We start from the raw sequence: 20,280 nt of genomic DNA, 5'->3' as shown, positions 1-20,280 counted from the left end.
GTTGTTTATTTTCCATGTGTTTGTATATCTTCCAGTGATTTGCTTATTGTTTATCTCCAGTTTTAGTCCATTGTGTTCTGAAAAGATTGTTGGAATGATTTCAATTTTTTAAAATTTGCTGAGACTACATTTGTGTCCTAATATGTGGTCTACCCTGGAGAATGTACCATGAGCTGATGAGAAGAAAGTGTATTCTTTAGCTGTTGGGTGAAATGTTTTGTATATATCTGCCAAGTCCAGTTCGTCTAGGGTGTAGATTAAATCCTGTGTCTCTTTGTTGACTTGTTACCTGGAAGTTCTGTCCCATACGGAGAGAGGGGTGTTCAGATCACCCACTATTATTGTATTAGGACCTATCTCCTTCTTTAGGTCTAAGAGTGTTTGCTTGATATATCTGGGTGCTCTGGTATTGGGTTCATACGTGTTTATGATTGTTATGTCTTCTAGCTGTATAGTTCCCTTTATTATTATATAATGGCCTTCTTTGTCTTTTTAAATGTTTTTTGGCTTAAAGTCTATTTTGTCTGATATAAGAAGAGCTACTCCTGCTCGTTTTTGGTTTCTATTTGCATTCCATTTTGGATTCCATTTGGTATATCTTTTACCATCCCTTCACTTTTAGTCTATGAGTGTCATTACAGGTGAGGTGGGTCTCTTGAAGACAGCATATACTTGGGTCTATCTTTTTAATCCAGTCAGTCAGTCTGTGTCTTTTGAATGGGGAGTTTAGTCCATTCACATTTAGAGTAGTTATTGAGAAGTGTTGTTTAATTCCTGTCATTTAATTGCTATTTAGGTGGTTTAAATATCTTTTGATCATTATTTCCCCTTTTATTTCTCTTCTTCAATGTGAGTTGGGGATTTAAGGTGGAATGGTTTAGCTTCTTTCTCTTTTTGGCTGGCATTTTTGTTTTAACTGTGGGTTTTGCTCTTTCTCATGTATTCATGGTGATGGTCACCATTATTCAGGTTCCAGATGAATGACTCCCTGGAGAATTTTTTGCAGGGCTGGTCATGTGGTGGTGAACTCCCACAACTTTTGTTTGTCTGGAAAATATACTATTTCCCCCTCATTTCTGAAGGAGAGCCTTGCTGAGTAAAGAATTCTTGGCTGGCAGTTTTTTTCTTTTAGTATTTTGAATATATCGTTCCACTTTCTTCTGGCCTGTAGGGTTTCAGTTGAGAAGTCTCCTGTTAGTTTGATGGGGGTTCCCCTATAAGTGACCTGATGCTTTTCTCTTGCTGCTTGTGGAATTCTCTCTTTGTCTTTAAGCTTTGTGAATTTAACTATAGTATGTCTTGGGGAGGATATTTTTGGGTTGAATCTGTTTGGGGACCTTTGAGCTTCCTGGATCTGAAGATCTGTATCTCACCCTACACCTGGGAAGTTTTCTGTTACTATTTCCTTGAGTAGATTTTCAATACCTTTTCCCTTTTCCTGCCTTTCAGGAATACCCACAATTTGGATGTTAGAGTGCTTGAAATTGTCTGCGATCTCTCTTAGGTTTTCCTCATTATTTTTAATTCTTTTTTTCTTTTTTTTTTTTTTTTGTCTGCTTGAGTTATTCCAAAAAGACCATCTTCAAGCTCTGAAATTCTTTCTTCTGCTTGCTCTACCCTGCTGCTCAAGCTCTCAGTCATGTTTTTTATTTCGTTGAGTGAGTCTTTCATTTCTAGAAGTTCTGCTACACTTTTTTTTATGGTATTAATCTCTTTGTAGATTTCCTCCTTCATATTCTGGATGTTTTTTCTTATTTCATTGTGTCCTCTGATTGAGTCTTCCTTTATTTCTTCAAGTTTTCTTAAGATCATTACTCGAAATTCTTTTTCAGATATTTCAAGGATTCCCTGTTCCATGGAGTCTGATTTTGAGGCATTACTGTATCCTTTTGGTGGTGTCATTTCTTCTTTATTGTTTGCACTTCTAGTGTTTTTTCGCTGATGCTTGGTCATTTGGCAGGGGAGTTGCTTCTTCTATTACACTGAGGTTGGCTGTGGAGTGGCCTTGGTTGCTACTGCGGGGGGTGAACTGACTTACTTACAGTAGTTGTGCTGGTGGTTATATTAAACCAACTTGGTTCCCATTCGAGACTCTGTGGTTATAGAATGAGCCCCTAATGTGTGGAGTTCTGCTGGGTCAAACTTGGTGGGTCAGATCCATAGGCTGGTGCTTCCCTTGGGTCTGAGTTGGGATGAGGGGACACGTGGAGCCATGTGGTGCTGCTGGCTGCCTGGCGCCAGCAGGCTCACCTGCGTGGTACCAGTTCGGGGCAGTGGGGCAGGGCCTGGAGCTCCCCCCCTGCCTGGGTCCAAGGTGGTGGGGTGGGGAGGTGGCCATGTGGAGCTGCATGGTTCCACTAGCTGTCTCTGTGAGCCAAGAATTAACTGCAAATTTGGAGGCCACTTGAACTAGTGCTTGTAGAAAATACCCATGGCACCTCAGCCTTATGGATACCAGGGTGTTTTTTAAGGACAGCAGTTTCATACAAAGCTAAGAGCCTTGAAATTCTTTTTCCAAAGGATCTAAACCTTTCCTTGTCAAGCTCTAAAAGTTCCCTTTGCCTTTTCTCTGTGGATCAAATTTACACACATTCCAGCTCCACTTGAGTGGAATTCCAGCTCCTATTTAGGTATCCACTGTTAACCACAGATCTCATGCTTCACAGCCCTTTGTGACATGTGTTTATGTGAAAAGGTAAGTCAGTCGGTGAACCAGCCTTCGTATTTCACAAGTCCTACCTGACAAGTTCTACCTGACTCAGGGAGATAGGAGGGGTCCTTCATCAACAGGCACGAATGTGGGGCACGAAGCAAGGTGAGGAATGTTACCTGGATTACTGCCCACAGCCTCCTCAATAATAAAATGCAGTGTCAAAGCACAGCAACGTCTGACACATTTAAGGGTTCAGATTTCCAGTAGCTTCCAACTTAAACACAATCATGAACACTGAAATAACTGGAACATTACAAAACCCATGGATCAAAACCAAAGCCCCTTTTTCATACAGTAGGTGTAGAAAGCTTGCACTTACTCAGGTGCCCACCTCTAGCATGTGCCCGGGACCTCCTACATGCATTTCCAAACTCACCCGGCTTCATTGGTTCCTCTCGTCCTGATTTATTTACTTAGTATCACAATTATAAATATTGATAATTATTAATTCTAATTTAGTTTTGTGTGTTTTCTAAGCTACTTAAATCTTCTTTGGAATAAGATAGGATATCATTAGGTTAGAATTACAGGAGATGCCCTAAATCCTTCATTCAAACTTTATTTACTCTTTTCTGCATACAATTTTAATGAACTCAATCATCTGATTTCACAACACACAGCAACATAGAAGACCACAGCTGACAGAAAGAGTGGTTGTCTCTGGTTGATGACATACAACACATTAAGCCTACTTAGTAGATCTTGTTAAATGCAACAATGAGAAGGTAAAAATTATTTAAAAAACAAATAGAAGAAACAAAATCATACTAGTCATGGACCACTTGGTATGAGTGTGACCTCTCCATGGATTTTAAAAGCCTTTGATGATTATACAACTATACTCAATATTGATAAGTATCACTATTTCTTCAAGAAAAAAATCAAAGTGTGGTTGGGAGTCTCTGCTTAAGAAAACAGGGATGTATATCATACATTTTAGAAACCTTGTTAACAAAGTTAAAAACATAAAAGTTAAGGGAGGGGTACATTTTAACTGTCTGGAAAATTCCCTTCTTTGCAATGCCTCATTCCCTGGCCATGCTCAATAACTAGAGCATTGATGAACTAATATTTGGGGTTCTCTTTGGGTGGAAGCACATTTCACGAGAGGCAATGTAGGTGGAGAATGCAGACCATTTAGAACTGGGTTCTGACTCACTGACATCCCCGTGATGTGTGGGGAACAATTCCAGCCAACCTCAGCACAGTGCTGACATCCCTAAAAGAGTGTTCCTTACCCACAAGAAAGGGAGAGTTAACAACAAGCAATTCATACCCTTTCTCCACCAAGCAATTCCTCATTAAGACCCCTAAACCGAATGACTCACAGAGCGACCTGATTCTCTCACTGCCCATGTGTGCCAAACACCGGTTTCTGCAACATTGCAAAAAGTGAAGAAAATTCCCGAGTGTATGCTCAGAACTTTTTGGACAAAGGATGCTCCACAAATGGAAGATATTATATAGATGTTCTTATTCTTTGAGACTCAGCTCGCACCGTGATATAAATCGCAGCTCCAGATGAAGGCAACCACAGACCGAAGATTTCGCCAGTGGCTACTCCGGCCAATCCATTTCCCTCCTGAGCACAGGAAGCAGCTCCATTTAGGGGCTAAGTTTCAGGAGGAATACCCGTTTATTTTCGGAGCTTGTTTCCTCCAGCCAGTTAAAAAGAGGTGATCACAGACAGCAGGCTGAACCCCACACTTAAAGATTTCCCAGTTACTGTTCTCAATTACCATGAACAAATAAAGACTGACTTACTCTTTTTTTTTGTTTATAGAACTATGCAAAACTTATTCCTGGAGCTACAGTAGGACTGCTTCAGAAGGACTCTGGAAACATTCTCCAGCTGATCATCTCGGCCTATGAAGTATGATATTTTACAGTTGGCTTCTTTTTTGCATCTCTTTGGTATTCAAAAACTAAGATGTGTTTTAAGCAGTTAACTGCATTCTCATTTGTTGGTAGAGAAAGTGCTTATTCAAAGAAAATCTCTCTGCATTAACACAGCCAAAATATAAATTTTGTTTATTTGTAGATCTTCTTCCTGAAAGGTAACACAGGAGTAGAAAAATCATCAACCTGATCATAACATTGAGGTTGTTATTATAATAACCAACAGCAGCATTGTCCGCAGCAAAACTTTAATTTGACTGAAAAGTCTCCATGAGTCATACAATTAAACTCCTCTTTGTTTGAAAAAAAAAAAAATTAAGTTTAAGTTGTCAGTAACAGAGTTATGTGGAGAACTAACTTCACAGGCTTAATGAGACTAGATCATAACTCAAGCAAAAATACAAATGTTGGCTGCACACCAAAACACCAAAAGCATACCACGAACTCTGCTTTTTGGCTTCTACACTTTGGGGAACCAAGGAAATTTTCCATTGGTTTTATGAATATGTATACAATTTTTTGCCTTGACATGGTGAATTAGTACCTGAGGACAGAGTTTCTCCCTTAAAATAAGATATATACCCACAGGGTTATTACCTTCTTTCTTTGTCTTCATTTTATAACTCAATTACTCAACGATAGATGGACAGTTGCCAGCTTTTTTATTTTGCTTCCTAAATAGCATCCCTCTTTTTGCCTTGTTGTTTACAATGAAAAAAAAAAAAAATACACACACACACGAAGATGAAGCTCTAAATTAGGAAAGAAATGAAAAAAGTTAATTGTCATAAAGAAGTAAAACTCTGGTATTTTCTCTAAATGTCAGTTACATAATAACAAATGAATAAAATCCCCCTAATTTTTCATGTTTTAAAATCACAAATAAATGACCCACGTGGAGTATATGCCAATGCTTAGCATAGGCTGAGCCAGTGTTTCTTAATTAAATGACATATCAGAATCACTTGAGAAGTTTTTAAAAAATAGGTATGCCTGGGCTGGCCCGTTAGCTCAGTTAGTTAGAATTTGGTGTTATAACACCAAGTTCAAGGGTTCAAATCCCAACAACAGCCAGACACAAAAAAAAGAAAGAAAGAAAAAGAAAAATTGTGCCCAAATTCCTCTCACAGGTGTCTTTGGAGGACTTTAGGGGAAGTGGGAGTTACATGTTTTGGGGGGAAAAAAATCCCCAGTGATTTTGACATCGCCCCACCAATTTTGAAACTCACCTGAAGGAGAAAAAGCAAAATATTCTTCCTCAAATACCTCATTTTTTCAGAGAATAAAGTACAAATATGTCCATTATAATTATAGGAGAATGTTTTGGGTTTTTTCCCCACTGATATCCTCAGAAATTTCAGTTTCTTACTTCACATCAAAAATTAATCACCACATTAGCTCATGCTTGAAATTCTTCCAGACAGGAAAGCTTGTCAACAAAACACTATAAAAACCTTCCTCCCTCTCATGCAGTAATTAGTTTTAATGTGTAAAATCAAATAAAATCACACAGCAATCCTTCTCTGAATTAGAATACACTCCATTTTCTTTAACCCCATACTCTCAAAAGTGTTGGCCACTAATATCTTCAAAGAAATTAATAAAATTAGAAAACAGTGAATTGTCAAAAATATTTTCCCCTCTCTTCTGACCAGCTTGATCCATGCCCCTGCTTGCTCTGTGGGAGGTTATTGCTCACATTGTGGTCTCAAATCGCTCACATAACTTACAGTGTAGTTAAAATCAAGACATTAAGTATTTATATTGAATCTTATGTCCCTATTTTACTATCTCAAAAATACTAACAAGTGTCTATTGTTTTCATACTAAACAATCTTTCCCTGGAGTTATTAATGAACTTTATGATCCATGGGGTGAAATATGCAATAATTTATGATGCTAGTTCAAATTATTTTTCTACCCTGTTATTTTTTAATGTATTCTCAAAGAACGTTAAAATATGAGGACCTGTAGACTCGAGTTTCCTTCCAGTCTATAAAAGGAGAAGGAAAGATAATACACTGAGTTAAAATGTAAAATGCTTCTGGTTGGTTTCTAGTATGGCAGAGGCAGACAATTTGTGTTTATAATGTGTGGCTACAATCTTCAACTCAGTATTTTACAATGCTATATTGATATATTTTTTTAAATATCAGATATGTATTCATCTGACCATCACTTGCTAATTTCCTTCCTTCCCCAACCACATAATAGAAGCTACTGAAATATCAGTGATCCCAAGGGTAAGTTCCTACTGTCATTTAAACTCCAGAAGAGAATAAACTTGGTTTGTTTTGGTTTGCTTGTTCCATAGGAGATGTCAGTAAGTGAATGAATGAAATGATGAAACATACAAATAAACATTTATGTCCTTTCCTTGAGAAATTTACATTAAAATATTCCTGGCCAAATTTGCAAGATGATATTCAATTATATCAATGCTGAGATTTCCCTCATTAAGGTCAGATTGTGTCACCACTAGTCCCTATTATTGCTGTCCTCTACAGACTTCCAGCTCATATCCCTTATTTCTCATTGAGGTCCTGACTCACAGTGTCACTATCTCCAACACTACTCCCATCTTAATTCCTGATGACTTCAGTATAAACAGAGTTTGGAAGAAGGAAGGGTCATCTTAGTAATCTTACTATGCAGTTGGCAAAATTATAGTTAAGGAAAATTTGAAGTTGAATATGCTTTTAAAATGCCAACAATCAGATGAGTATATGGACTCAAAATCTTTCAGATGAACTGAAGTATAACAGTTCATAACATTTAAAAATTTGTTTTTATTCTGTTATTTTAATTTTTGATAATTTGATTTTGTTCTCAAAAATAGACATCTTGTAAATGAACACAGAATCGAAAAAGTAAGATGATAAGCTTCTTGAGGGCAGAAATCTGGTCTCATATTTCCCCAGATCTGACCCTAAATGTACAATGCCAGTATTGTAAATTCCAGTATCAATTTTAAGTCACAGTTTCCCCCCACATTTTAACATTTCTAAAATTGGGATCCATCTCATAATTAATAGTGTTTTGTAATGATTTTCTGCCAGGGGGCAGCCATGATGTCGTTTTCATTGATAATTGTGATTATGGTCACTTCAGTTCATAAAATGCATCGTTGGTACTATAAGCTTTAAATTTAATTGCCATTTTAAAATATCTTCAAAAAGTTTGTACTATGATTTGATATTCAGATGAAAAGTTATTACATATGCAGAAATGCATCAACACAGAGCAGCAGGGTGCAAATTTGATATCAGTGAACCACATTTTTTCATTGTTGGAGGAGCGACTGCAATTCTGTATCCCTTGCAAAGCAACAACCAGCTGCTTTATGGGAGCTAAGAAATGATGGTACAAGCAAAGGAAACTGTTATTTTGCTACTATTTTGTTACTGAGATATAAGCAAAAGAATTACCTTTATGTGCCAGGCTGTTCAACTCAGGGCAGGAGAATTTGCCAAATCCTTCAGAATGGATAAAGTAATTTTCAAAGCAATGATAGACTGATGGGACAGATTCATATGTACAGAACCATTGTGAGGTATTTTGTCATAGTTTAATTGTCATAAAATAAGGGTGTCTCTTGTAACTGTTGGTGTCAGATTTGATAAAATATGAAATGTATATATTGATTGCTCGCTTTCTTGCTTAATTGATGATATGGTGAATTTCTTTTAGATTCAATTTAATTTCATTCATTTGTTGTTTAATGGAGATAATTCACAGTTTCTTTTTTTTGGCTGTATTTTCTGGTTGTGAATTCATTTAACTCTTTATGTCTCAACTAAAGGAACTGCGGTCTGAGGTGGAACTGGAAGTTTTAGGAGACACAGAAGGACTCAATCTGTCATTCACAGCTATTTGTAACAACAATACCCTCTTCCCCCACCAAAAGAAATGCTCTCACATGAAGGTGGGAGACACAGTAAGTAGAGGGCCGATAAACCGTCTGAAAAAAATATTTGGGTGGGTCAGAAGTTAGCTTAGCTCACTGAAGCTGGACTTCTTTCAAGAATTTCAGGAGCAATTCACAGAGATTTCCTAATAAACACTTTTGGCAGTGCTAATTTCCATGCAGGTTTGTTTCACTTCTTGCATTTTGGTGGATGGAGGAAGCAGATAATTAGTATTTTCTTTCTTTTCCAGGCTTCATTCAATGTGACTGTGAGTGTACCAAACTGCGAGAGAAGAAACAGGCACATTGTCATAAAGCCTGTGGGGCTGGGAGATGCCCTAGAAATACTCATCAGTCCGGAATGCAACTGTGACTGTCAGAAGGAAGTGGAAGTGAACAGCTCCAAATGCCACAATGGGAATGGCTCCTTCCAGTGTGGGGTGTGTGCCTGCAACCCCGGCCACATGGGTCCTCGCTGCGAGTGTGGCGAGGACATGCTGAGTACAGATTCCTGCAAGGAGGCCCCAGATCATCCCTCATGCAGTGGAAGGGGTGACTGCTACTGTGGGCAGTGCATCTGCCACTTGTCCCCCTATGGAAACATTTATGGGCCTTACTGCCAGTGTGACAATTTCTCCTGTGTGAGACACAAAGGGCTACTGTGTGGAGGTAGGCTACGTCTAAATCCATCTTAGACTGCGGCTGCTCAAGTATCAGGAAGGGGCTTTGTATCTTTTGCACCTTCCACAGTTTCCTGGGCATAGTAGATGCTCAATAAATACTTGCTGATTAACTTCAGACCTAGGGTAACTGGATCTTCTCTAATCTTTTTTTCTGGCTTTAACTGTCACTTGGGGTGAGATCACTGCCAACTGAATTTGATTCTCTATTAGTTTTTCCCTAAGAGTACATAGGTAAAAGATGGAAATGCCTTCCTTCTGGTTGTCACCCAGACTCCACAAAAGTGCCTGCAGTCTGAACTCCATTATCTTCCAGACTTTTCTGGATCAAGCTGCTAGATCTGACCCAACTCCTAAATGCCCATTACTTTAGAAAAATAAAAAGTTAGACTGCTAAAGGAGCATCCTGCCAAGGACAAGGAGCACAAAATACTAAATGGACTTTCAGGGCCTTCACTCAGTCATTCCACAAATGCATGTTAAATACCTATTATGTGACAGATATTGGTTAGGCACTGGGCATAATAAAGATGAGTAAGGACATATGTGAAGAAGCCTTCGAAAAGGATAAAAATGAAAAATTAGTTAGAATTTCTTGAGAAATTTGAGAAAAGTTTAGAAATATTTTCACATCCTTTGTAAATGTAAAATTACTGTGGTTTTAAAATATATTACATATAACATGACTTATAAAATCATTCTGATATATTTAAGTACGATCTATTCAGACAACAATTATAAATGTTAATATACTTTAAAATGATATAATTTGTATTACAATTGAAATAGTGACTGCTGAATTTAAGCTCCAGTGTCTGTTTTTCACAGTATATAAGCAGACAACTCTTCAAAACAGAAAGCCATTATCTTTATAGAAAACTAATAAGCAAGTCATATTTTCAAACCACCATGTCAGCAACATATAAAAGAGGCTAATTTTCAGGGGGGAAAAAAAAAGACCTGAGAGAGGCCAGCCCGTGGCTCACTCGGTAGAGTGCAGTGCTGATAACACCAAGGCCACAGGTTCGGATCCTATATAGGGATGGCTGGTTTGCTCACTGGCTGAGCGTGGTGCTGACAACACCAAGCCAAGGGTTGAGATCCCCTTACCGGTCATCTTTTAAAAAAAATAAAAATAAAAAAAAGACCTGAGAGAAAGAAGCCTCAAAGAATCCCAAGCTATTTGAAAACCACTTGATAACATTAGACGTGTACCTACCTTTTATTTCTTCGCTGCTGCCGTTGCTACCAATCGGTTCTCCTGAGAAAACCTGCCTTCCCCCCCCGCCCCCAGATAGCAAAAGATTTAGGGTCTTTCTGATCACAACTGATTTCTCTCCCCTCTCATTAGAAGGTTTCTTTCCTGATCTAGTTGGACGTGTTTCTAAACCCACATAAGTCCTCTTTCCACATGATGCAGACAGGACACTGTCTGAAGGTGACAAGAAGCTAGCCAAAGTCTGTCACCACATCATAGAAAGAATATATTTGGCAAAATCACACACTGCCTTTCTAATAAAAATCTTTTCATAAAATACATGTTCAAAACATTTGAAATTACCTTTCAAAACAGGCTTAAGTGTAACCTAGTAAAATATAGTAGCAATACTAGCATCACCTATGTTTGCCTTTTAAATCTTGGACCAAAGAGATATCAGGCAGTGTAAATTGCTGACCTGCATTCAGCAACACAGCGTTCCTTGACGGTCTTTCACTTTATTTTGTATCGTGCATGAGGAACAGAAATAAACTCAGAAAGAGTTTGATTGTGCATTGTAGTTAGAAAGGTCTGACAATAGTGCCGCTCCTTGAATCAAATACAGTGATTGCTAAAGAAATCCTATTTAGAAAATACAATGATTTCTTCAGCTGGACTCAGAAAAGTTCACCAGCACCAATTTCCTTCATACTTGGGCAGCACTTTATGATCCTCAACCATTACTGTTTCTCAAAAGCTGTTTTATTTCTTAGTAACATCATAAAGGATGCTACTTTATAATTAGTAACTTTCTCTTTTAAAAGGTACAATTAAAATAAATACAATTTTCAAATTCAGCAAATAATTATGGAGTACCAGCTATGTGCCTAGCATTGTGCTTAGCACAGGGATAAAAGTTGTGCCTGGCATTTTGGGTAGACACCCTACTGCTGTTGTTGCTGGCAACAACAGACCAAATTTGCAACAGCTTCACAACCTGTGTTGATATCACATATATTATAACTAATATATTTGGCAACAAGACACTTTTCTGAAAGGCTATTACCACAATTTTTTTTTTTTTTTTCATGCAACTTCTTTCATCCATCTGTAGGTGCTCAAAGATATAGGGCTCCATTGGTTTTTCTCCTGGTCCAAATTCCATTAGTTTCTTATATTTTGATTCTAAGAAACTGGAAACTCTAACAGGCAACCAGCATTAGAAAAAAAAACTTTCTGCCATTATGCACTTACAGTTACCAATGGCATTCCAGAAAGATCTGTCCCTCTAAAAAGAGCTTGGTCATTTTTTCTTGATCTATGGTTATCATCTTGCCTCTCTGCATGAAACCAATATGAAGATTTTATTGTTGTTGTTGTATGAACAGGTACCTTAAATAATTGGTTGCTTGAGTGTATCAATTAGCAAATTTTGTGACCAAGTTAATGGTTCTGGAAGACCAGCAGAGAGGAGGATTTCTAAATTCTGAAAAGAGCTCTTTGTGTTTTTGCTATGATGATCTTTTTCTATTGCTCTAGGAAGGGTCTTCTAAATTTCTGCCAAGTAATTCTTACATGCAACGATACACTTGGGCATTCTCAAAGCATTTGGAATTGCACATTTCATTTACTAATATTTATAACTCATATTAATTTTTCAGAATAAACTGCAATACAGAAATTTCTCCCTATCATGAAATTAAGTTTTTCCTTTGGCTGAGGAAGAAACAAAGAGATATTGTAGTTTAGAAGATCACTTACATATACAAATGAAATTAATGGCTTTAGCCCAAATCACTTAATTATTCCCAGCTTTAATCACACCCACACCCTGAACATTCCACCCCTTTCTTTTGAAAGCCCAATTATGAATTACACAGGTTATGAAATGCAATTAGAATATGTATTAATGTCATGGATCCAGATAAACTTCCACTCATCTTTCATCAACGAAGTATGTCTTTTTAGTATATATAGTATGTTTAGAGAGAGAGAGAGGAGAAAGGATAAGAAGGAGAGTGTGTATACACATATACATGTGTGTATGTATGTATACACACATAACAGGAGCGATCAGAATCCAACCTTCAATTCAATGTCAAGGCTTCATTAAATTTCAACCCATTTTTCATTATAGAAGTGTCTTTTTAGTGCACAAGTATATATGTATATATATATATATATATATTATTTTTATATATATGAAGATTTTATTATATATATACCAGAGGTGTTTATACACACACACACACACACCCCAGAGGTCTTCAAAAAGTTCACAGAAGAATTTGTATTGTGTTTTAATACAGTTCTTCTATAAACTTTTTGAAGTATTCTCACATACACACATGCATACTAAATTCATATACATGGTTCAACTTACAATTTTTTGACTTTATGATGGGCTTATTGGGAGGAGCATCTGGATATACAAGGGTACTTCAAAAAGTTCACGGAAGATAGAATTAAAAGATAATACAAATCTTTCCACAATCTTTTTCAAGACCCTTATATATGCCACATAATGACATTTCAATTTACAACAGTGGTCCCATAAGATTACAATACAGTATTTCTACTGTACTTTTTCTATGTTTAGATACACAAATACCATCATGTACAATTGCGTGCAGTATCACTACAGTTATGTGCTGTAACAGGTTTGTAGCCTAGGAGCCATAGCCTATATCATGTAGCCTAGGATACACTAAGGCTGCACCATCTAGGTTTGTGTAAGTATTCTCCATGATATTCCCACAATGACAAAATTGCCTAATGCTGCATTTCTCAGAACATATCCCCATTGTTAAGTGGCACATGACTGTTTATATAAACGAGGAGCATTCAGAATCCAACTTCAAAGTCTTTGTGGTTATCTTCTCTGTTCTGTGATTTTTGACCAAGGCAGGGCATTAAGCTCTGAGTCCCTTCAGGCCCAATTATGAAGATAGGTAAGTAACCGGCTAATAGGCCAAAATTTATAAGAGAAAACCCAGAATCATTCTTTCTGTAGTGAATTTGGCAATGTCTCCTGCAAGTGAAAACTTACCTTACTTGTGATTTTTTTTTTTACATCTGTTTTGTTTTCAGTAAATGTATAGGAATTTTAATACTGATGGGTACTTCTTCATACTGGAGGGTTTTTAGGAATAATGCTAATAACTAACACTTATATAGTGCTTATTTATAGGCCATGCACTGTTGTAAACACTCATATATTGTCTTAGGTAGTCCTAAACTTTGCTGGAAGAGCAAAACTTGTGAGGCAAAATTCTGAATGAGCATTTCATTTTCTTTTGAAGAAAAGTATCAGTTATGGGAGCTTGTAAATAAATGTTATTTGTTTGGAACATCAAATACCTATTTTAGTATTTTGAGTATAGCAGGCACCCCCAAAAATATTAGGGAATGAAAGCATAAGCCCTTATCTTAAACACTTTGTCATTTGGGAGTATTTTGTACACTATGATGTGGCCAAATCCAAAAGGGGCTCTTTGGGATTAGATGAGATACTTGGCAGCAAGTGTCCATGTGCCCTTTTCTCCAAGCTGTCTCTGCTCCAGGCTTCTGCAGCGTCGCTCCCATTCCCCTCCTGCCTCTCAGTCTCTTCTCTGAGGATCCTTTTCTCTGGTCACGTTTTAAATGCTGATGCTCTCCAGAGCTTTTCTCATTCTACCTGCTTTCCCTAGATGACCTGATCTGCAGCAGCTTCAACTGCCTTTCCCTGACGGATCCCAAATCTCAAATATTCAGCCCCCGACTAAGATGTCCCACAGGCCCCTCAAACCCAACAGAGCCAAAAGTGCCCTTGTTATCTTCCCCATGCAAAGTGCTTTTCCTCCTCTGCTTCAGAACCAGCTATTCATTCAACAGTGAGCACTACTCTGTGCCAGGCACTGGGGATTCAGCTTCCATCCCAGGTCAGGGAATCATCTTCCTAGATGCCCAGTCTGGTCACCTGGGGAGGATTCCATCCTCTTTCTCACCTCCCCCCCTCCTCCTGGCACCAATCACACCCACACCCTGAACCTTCTGCCCCTGAATTGCCCACTGGCGCAGCTGGGGTTCAGGGCCTCGTATCTTCTTGCCTCTACTCCTGCAAGAACCTCCTAACTGGTTTTCCTGTCTCTAGTTTGGTCCTCTCTATTGATGTCAGGATATTTCTAGACACATACTATGTGTTCAGGTCTCTCCCCTCCTTAAAATTCCATAACTTTTAGGAAAAAAATTCTTACTTTAGCTCATATGGCTTTTCATGGTATGAGTTCTGACTTTTTCTTGACCCTTTCTTCCTCTCCTCCTGCCACACCGCAGATGCACCTTTGGCTCTATGCATATGAAACTACTGTGAATAGTAAGCAGGTCACACGATTCCACACTTCTGTCCTTTACCTATGCCTTTTTCTCTGCCTGAAATGCATGCAACCCTCTTCTTTTAACTATCTTTTGTTTTTATCTTTCAAATTCAGCTCAAGCATCACTTCCTCTGGAAACTTCCCCAAATCTCCAGTTTAATTTGTAAACTCTTCCCCTGTGTATATAGCACTTATTATACTGTACTGTATTTGGTAGTAGTCGTTGTATTTATTTGCCTGCATCCTACACTGAATTATAAATTCACTGACCTTGTCTTACCCTCATGCCTAATACAATTTTTGTCACTTAGTATATGCTCAATTAAAGTTTGTTAGATAATGAGGGCTGGCCAGTTCACTCAGTTGGTTGCTGTGTGGTTCTAATAATCCCAAGTTCCAAGGTTTGATCCCTGTACTGGCCAGTGCAAAAAAAAAAATCTTGTTAAATAATGAATTTGTTGAGCATTCATTGTACGCCTATGGGACATCTAACTGTTGAATGCAAAACTAGAGATTTACACTTTGTTTCATCTGATCATAACCGTTGGAAGTAGATTTTATTCCATCTGTTTTAGAGATGTTTCATGATCACTTGGCTTGAGTGATATAGAGGGGTCTATCTTGCACCTCTATCATATAGCACCTTAATTAAAAGCAATAATTGAAAACAACAATAAATATATATGCATACGCACATGAGAGGGCACACACACATACGCACACACCAAGTAACTATTGTGATCTTTCTGCATTATGTCATTTCATCTGTTTATAAATTCTTTTTGACCTATCGTGAAGTAATCAAGTGGATCTTCAGTTAGGGAACCACGTCAATAATAAACACAGCAAAACACATTCAATAAAATTTATCTGAACTCACACTCTTCCCCCGACACACTTTTTTCTCATTTTTCTCTTCAGTCTTTTAGATAATGTATAAAAGCAAAGAGAAAAGATGTTCCCCCACCCCCACCCCCAAATCTGCAAGTGGTTTTGGCCATGAAAAGCATAGAAAGTTTCATTTTACAGACAACGGTGACTGTGACTGCGGTGACTGCGTGTGCCGGAATGGCTGGACTGGCGAGTACTGCAACTGCACAACCAGCACGGACTCGTGCGTCTCTGAAGATGGAGTGCTCTGCAGTGGGCGAGGGGACTGCGTCTGTGGCAAGTGTGTTTGCACAAACCCTGGAGCCTCAGGACCAACCTGTGAACGATGTCCTACCTGTGGTGACCCCTGTAACTCTAAACGGTAATGTCTCTACTCTCTTCAGTCCCTTTTGTGGGTAGGTTTCAAGGTGATCAAAGTTATAATGACATTTTGTAAACTCAGACCTTAGATCGTTTTTTGCTGGGTTTGGTCTCTGAGCATCCATCAAAACACAAGGCCCCTGTGATCCTTAGCCTGGAGTGTCAGTCTCTCACTTGCCTTTTTCTCAGTCCTGATTATCCAGAATCACAATGTCACATTTCTGCTAGAAACTAGCATGGGGAAGTCAAGCTGATGTCCCACACTGATAACATTAACTCACCTCTCAGTTACAATACCAGCCACACATAAGGAATGCCCTGGAGGTAGACCAACGACAACCACATGCAGTCAGGACCTTTTCAGGGGAAACAGACAAGCTCCTTTCTTATCTACAAGTTTGTAGCCTGACCTTACTGGTTCATTCCTATCTATAGATTCATGGAGGCAAAGAGGCAGAAAGACAGTCCTAGTTTTCAATCCCTTCCCTCTTCTCTACCACCATGTTCTTTGGCACCTTTCTTTGGTTCTCTTTATACAGAGCTATTGTGTATTGTATTTTCTTTTGTACCATATGAACAATACCAATAACCATAAACCCCACATTTTCTTATTTTCCAATAAGAAAAGTATTTCTTTAGTTGGCAACTAACTTCTAGATGGAATTGGGGCACAGTTTGCAGGTCAAATGAAGCAAGTCTCCAAAATGGCTGTCATGCTATTACAGTGTATAATGTACCATGCAGCAAATATGCATAAGCGGTTCATGTTTTCATTAACTCTGGTACCCCAAATAGTGACATTTGCATTTCTGACATAAACAGAGTGAGAAAATCAATTTTCACTCAGTGGCTACTCACCATTCAGGTGTCAAAACTTCTCTGTCACTGTACCTGACAAAGTAAGACATATGCCAGGAGAAGTGTGGGGATATGATTAGAGTTATTTAAATTGAATCTAATGTAAAATGTCCTTTCAAAATGTTTCTTCTTTTGCTTTTATATTTCATCTGCTCTGTAAACATGATTCAATCTTAAATCTGATTTATGAGATATGAAATTAACAATCCAAGTAGTTTGAATTTATGGAATCATGTAATCTCCTTGGTGTTTGTGTTAGTTTAGAGATGAGTCCATTCTTCCATTTATTCATATATGCATTCATTTATCAAACAGGCAATAAGTACCTACTGTATGCCAAGAATTGTGTTAGGCCATGGGCATGCAGTGATGACTGAAACAGTTATAGTTCCTTCCTTCACAGGTGCTGAGAGTCTAGTGAGAAAGACTTTTATTTAAAAAGTTATTACAATGCTATCTGGGCTGACAATTACAGTAGAGGATACAGAGGGTGTGATGGAACCATAAAGGAGACAGGGCTACCATCCTGCTGGTACAGCCATCAGTGAGATGTCTAAAGGGGTAGAGATTTTAAGAGCTTCCACAGTCTCCATCAGGCCCCTGCAGAACCACTCCAAATAAACATAATATAGATAAATGCAATATACTTGCAATGCCAAGGCAACTTCACAAGGCCCCTATCCCCACTCCCACATAGGTTGCTGCTTCTAAGCCCTTTCTGTAGAGAAATCTGATGCTTCCACTGCAAGGGAACTCATAGGTCTAAGAGTTAGGGAAGGTTTGCCTGTGGAAGTGCAGTTTCAGCTGAGATTTGATGAGGCACGGGTACAAGCGGGAAGTGTTTCAAGCACTTGGAAGGATGTCCATTTAAATGGCCAGAGGGGAGAGAGGCAGTGTGATGTGTGCCCACAGTGAGAAGAGGTTTGCTGTTTTGAGTTATTCCAATTACAATCTATTTGTAAAGTTATTTTCAATATAAGCTTAATTCAATACACGCTTAATTCAGGGTCTAAATTTTATTTTGGTCTATAGACATCTTTAGCATAGCCTAATTTCTGGGCTATGTTCTTGAAAATACACTTTCTGTAAGTAGCTATTGTTTATTAAAAGGCCTGCATTAATGAGGATCCAGGCTCTAATCTTCAGCTTCTGGAAATAACCCCATCAAGGCTTGGACTTTTTCAAAAGAGTTACAGAAAAGTGAACTTCTAAAATAATCATATATGATGTATATGAAGACCACTAGTCATTCTTGGAATTCTAGTCAAGATATAGACAATTTCTTTTAAGAAATTCAAAACTTTATCTAGTCTGTAATCATATTTTGGGAACATAAGCTCTCCCTAGGAAAAATTAAAATGAAAACATAGCTAAATACCAAAGAACATTAATAAATATTAATAGAACTAAGTAATTTTTTAAACTTAACCAATCAGAAGCAATCATTAGAGATAAATGAGGATAGTAGCTGTTATCAAGGCTGGCTCAGAGAACATTGATTACTGAGTGGAATTCACAATAATTCAGTGTCCTCTTGGACATCACCCAACCATCTTACTGATAATGGCAGTATCATCTATAAGACAGTCCTATAGCATAAACTGTAACGATAACAGTAAAGCCATTTTCCAGCTCCATATCAAATTTTCCACCAACATGAACTGATAAACTCTGTTGACTACTGTCCACAGGAGCTGCATTGAATGTCACCTGTCTGCAGACGGCCAGGCCCGAGAAGAGTGCGTGGACAAATGCAAACTAGCTGGTGCAACCATCAGTGGAGAAGGTTCTACTTTTCTGATATTGCTTTCGTTTCCTTTACATAGTTCTTGAGAGGCACAGCTCTGTGAATCGAGGGCTTTTCAGTAGCTTGACCTCATTTACTAGAGTATTAGCTCATTCGCATTTGTTTTTTAAGACTAAATTCATTCTATAAGGCCAAAAACTTGATGGCTTGGGATACAAGCAGTTTAAGGTCATGGCTATTCTATTTGACTTAAGCTCTGTTAGCAAGTTCACCTCTGCTTAACAAATGCAATTATAGAGAATTCCAGAATGCTACATTTTTCAAACTGGAAAAGAAGAAAATTGAAGAAGTAGCTAAATGTTAACCCCAAACCTGGAATTGTCCTCTGTCATCTGATAGCCCTATTTCAAGAGAAGATAAAACCAGCTGTAAAACAGTTTTCCTGATAGCAGCTCCCAGATCCTGGGTGGTTTCTGGTCAGAGGCCATTTTTCCTCCCTTCTGTGGGCTTCTCCTCCTAACCTTCTAAACTTGACCATCCTTAATCACTGCTGCCTCATCCCGAAATACAAGAAGGGACTGTCATCTTCAAATGCTAAGTAAACTCTGCTGTCACTTTCATCTGTGATTTTAAATTTAGTTACTTAAGATCGGATTCTTTCTAATGGCAAATTTTCATCTCAAATATTTAAATAGATTGTATTTTAGCTGGGAAGGCCATTTAAAAAATAATTTGTGAATTTTAAAACAAAGGAGATGATTGACTCCTCCTAAAGGGACAATCTGGGGGATCTGGTTCTGCATCATGACAAACTCTCTGCATTGTCATGTTGCTCAGGGAGAATTGCTGCTGTGCACACATTAGAGATGTGACCAAGATGTCTCTCAGGTGAAGTGAAATAATCAAGATAACAATTTATGACACCCTAGGATATGTATCTTGAATAGATAGAATACAGAAATTAATCTGCTTTCAAAATGGAATAAATGACGTATTGTTCTGAAAATTACTTACATTATTTCAAAATTGAGAGTTCTGACTATGCACAGTTGAATTATATAGAGGGACATGATTTGTGTGCATAAAACCCCTCATCTGTACTTTTCTGGTGATAGACATGCCAAATAGCAGTAAATTGGACAAGATGTACCTTACTCTAAAACCAAAGGTAAGATACATTAAAGCAGAGTAAAGTCCACATTAGTAACTAGAACAAAGTCTCAGCAAATCCTTCTGGGTTCATTTCACAGCAGATAGTGGGGATATTTACCAGGTGTTCCTGAGAAATGAGTAAAAATTGCAGAAAATGCCTGCAAATTACTAGAACTCAGTTCACTAGCAACATGGGAAATACAATGTGCTGAGGAAAAACGGAGTAAACCTTAGAAACATGTAAATCGTGATGGCCTGAACAACGTAGTTGCTATATTTAAGCACACACTTTTCTGAGTAGATTATCATAAATGCTTGGATTTGAGGGAGGACTAGGGCTCAAGTGGCATTTAAAATATTGACATTCTTTTGTGTATTTGACTAAATTGTCTTCAAAATAGGGGGATACAACCATTTCTAACTTAGAAGTTGACAATGATAATTGCATTACTAATATCATTTAAAGCACTAATCTGTATGAATCGAGAGAAAAAATATATTTGTCAGACAGCAAGTTAAA

At 38.0% G+C, this 20,280-nt stretch overlaps 1 protein-coding gene across 16 annotated transcripts in view; it reads left to right on the top strand.

The window, feature by feature from the left end:
• ITGB6 (integrin subunit beta 6) overlaps positions 1 to 20,280 on the top strand; it is a 126,012-nt gene that overhangs the window by 89,579 nt on the left and 16,153 nt on the right. For all 16 annotated transcript variants that reach the window (XM_063090194.1, XM_063090162.1, XM_063090155.1 and 13 more), the window contains 5 exons: positions 4,497 to 4,586; positions 8,415 to 8,549; positions 8,771 to 9,188; positions 15,782 to 16,004; positions 18,553 to 18,647. In XM_063090194.1, the coding sequence (XP_062946264.1) occupies positions 4,497 to 4,586; positions 8,415 to 8,549; positions 8,771 to 9,188; positions 15,782 to 16,004; positions 18,553 to 18,647 (961 nt within the window). The remainder of the gene's footprint in view (positions 1 to 4,496; positions 4,587 to 8,414; positions 8,550 to 8,770; positions 9,189 to 15,781; positions 16,005 to 18,552; positions 18,648 to 20,280) is intronic.

This window comes from Cynocephalus volans, chromosome 1 (assembly GCF_027409185.1).
Source record: "Cynocephalus volans isolate mCynVol1 chromosome 1, mCynVol1.pri, whole genome shotgun sequence".
NCBI lineage: Eukaryota > Metazoa > Chordata > Mammalia > Dermoptera > Cynocephalidae > Cynocephalus > Cynocephalus volans.
Note: the sequence above shows the minus strand (reverse complement) of the source record. Positions and strands in the feature narration are given on the sequence as shown.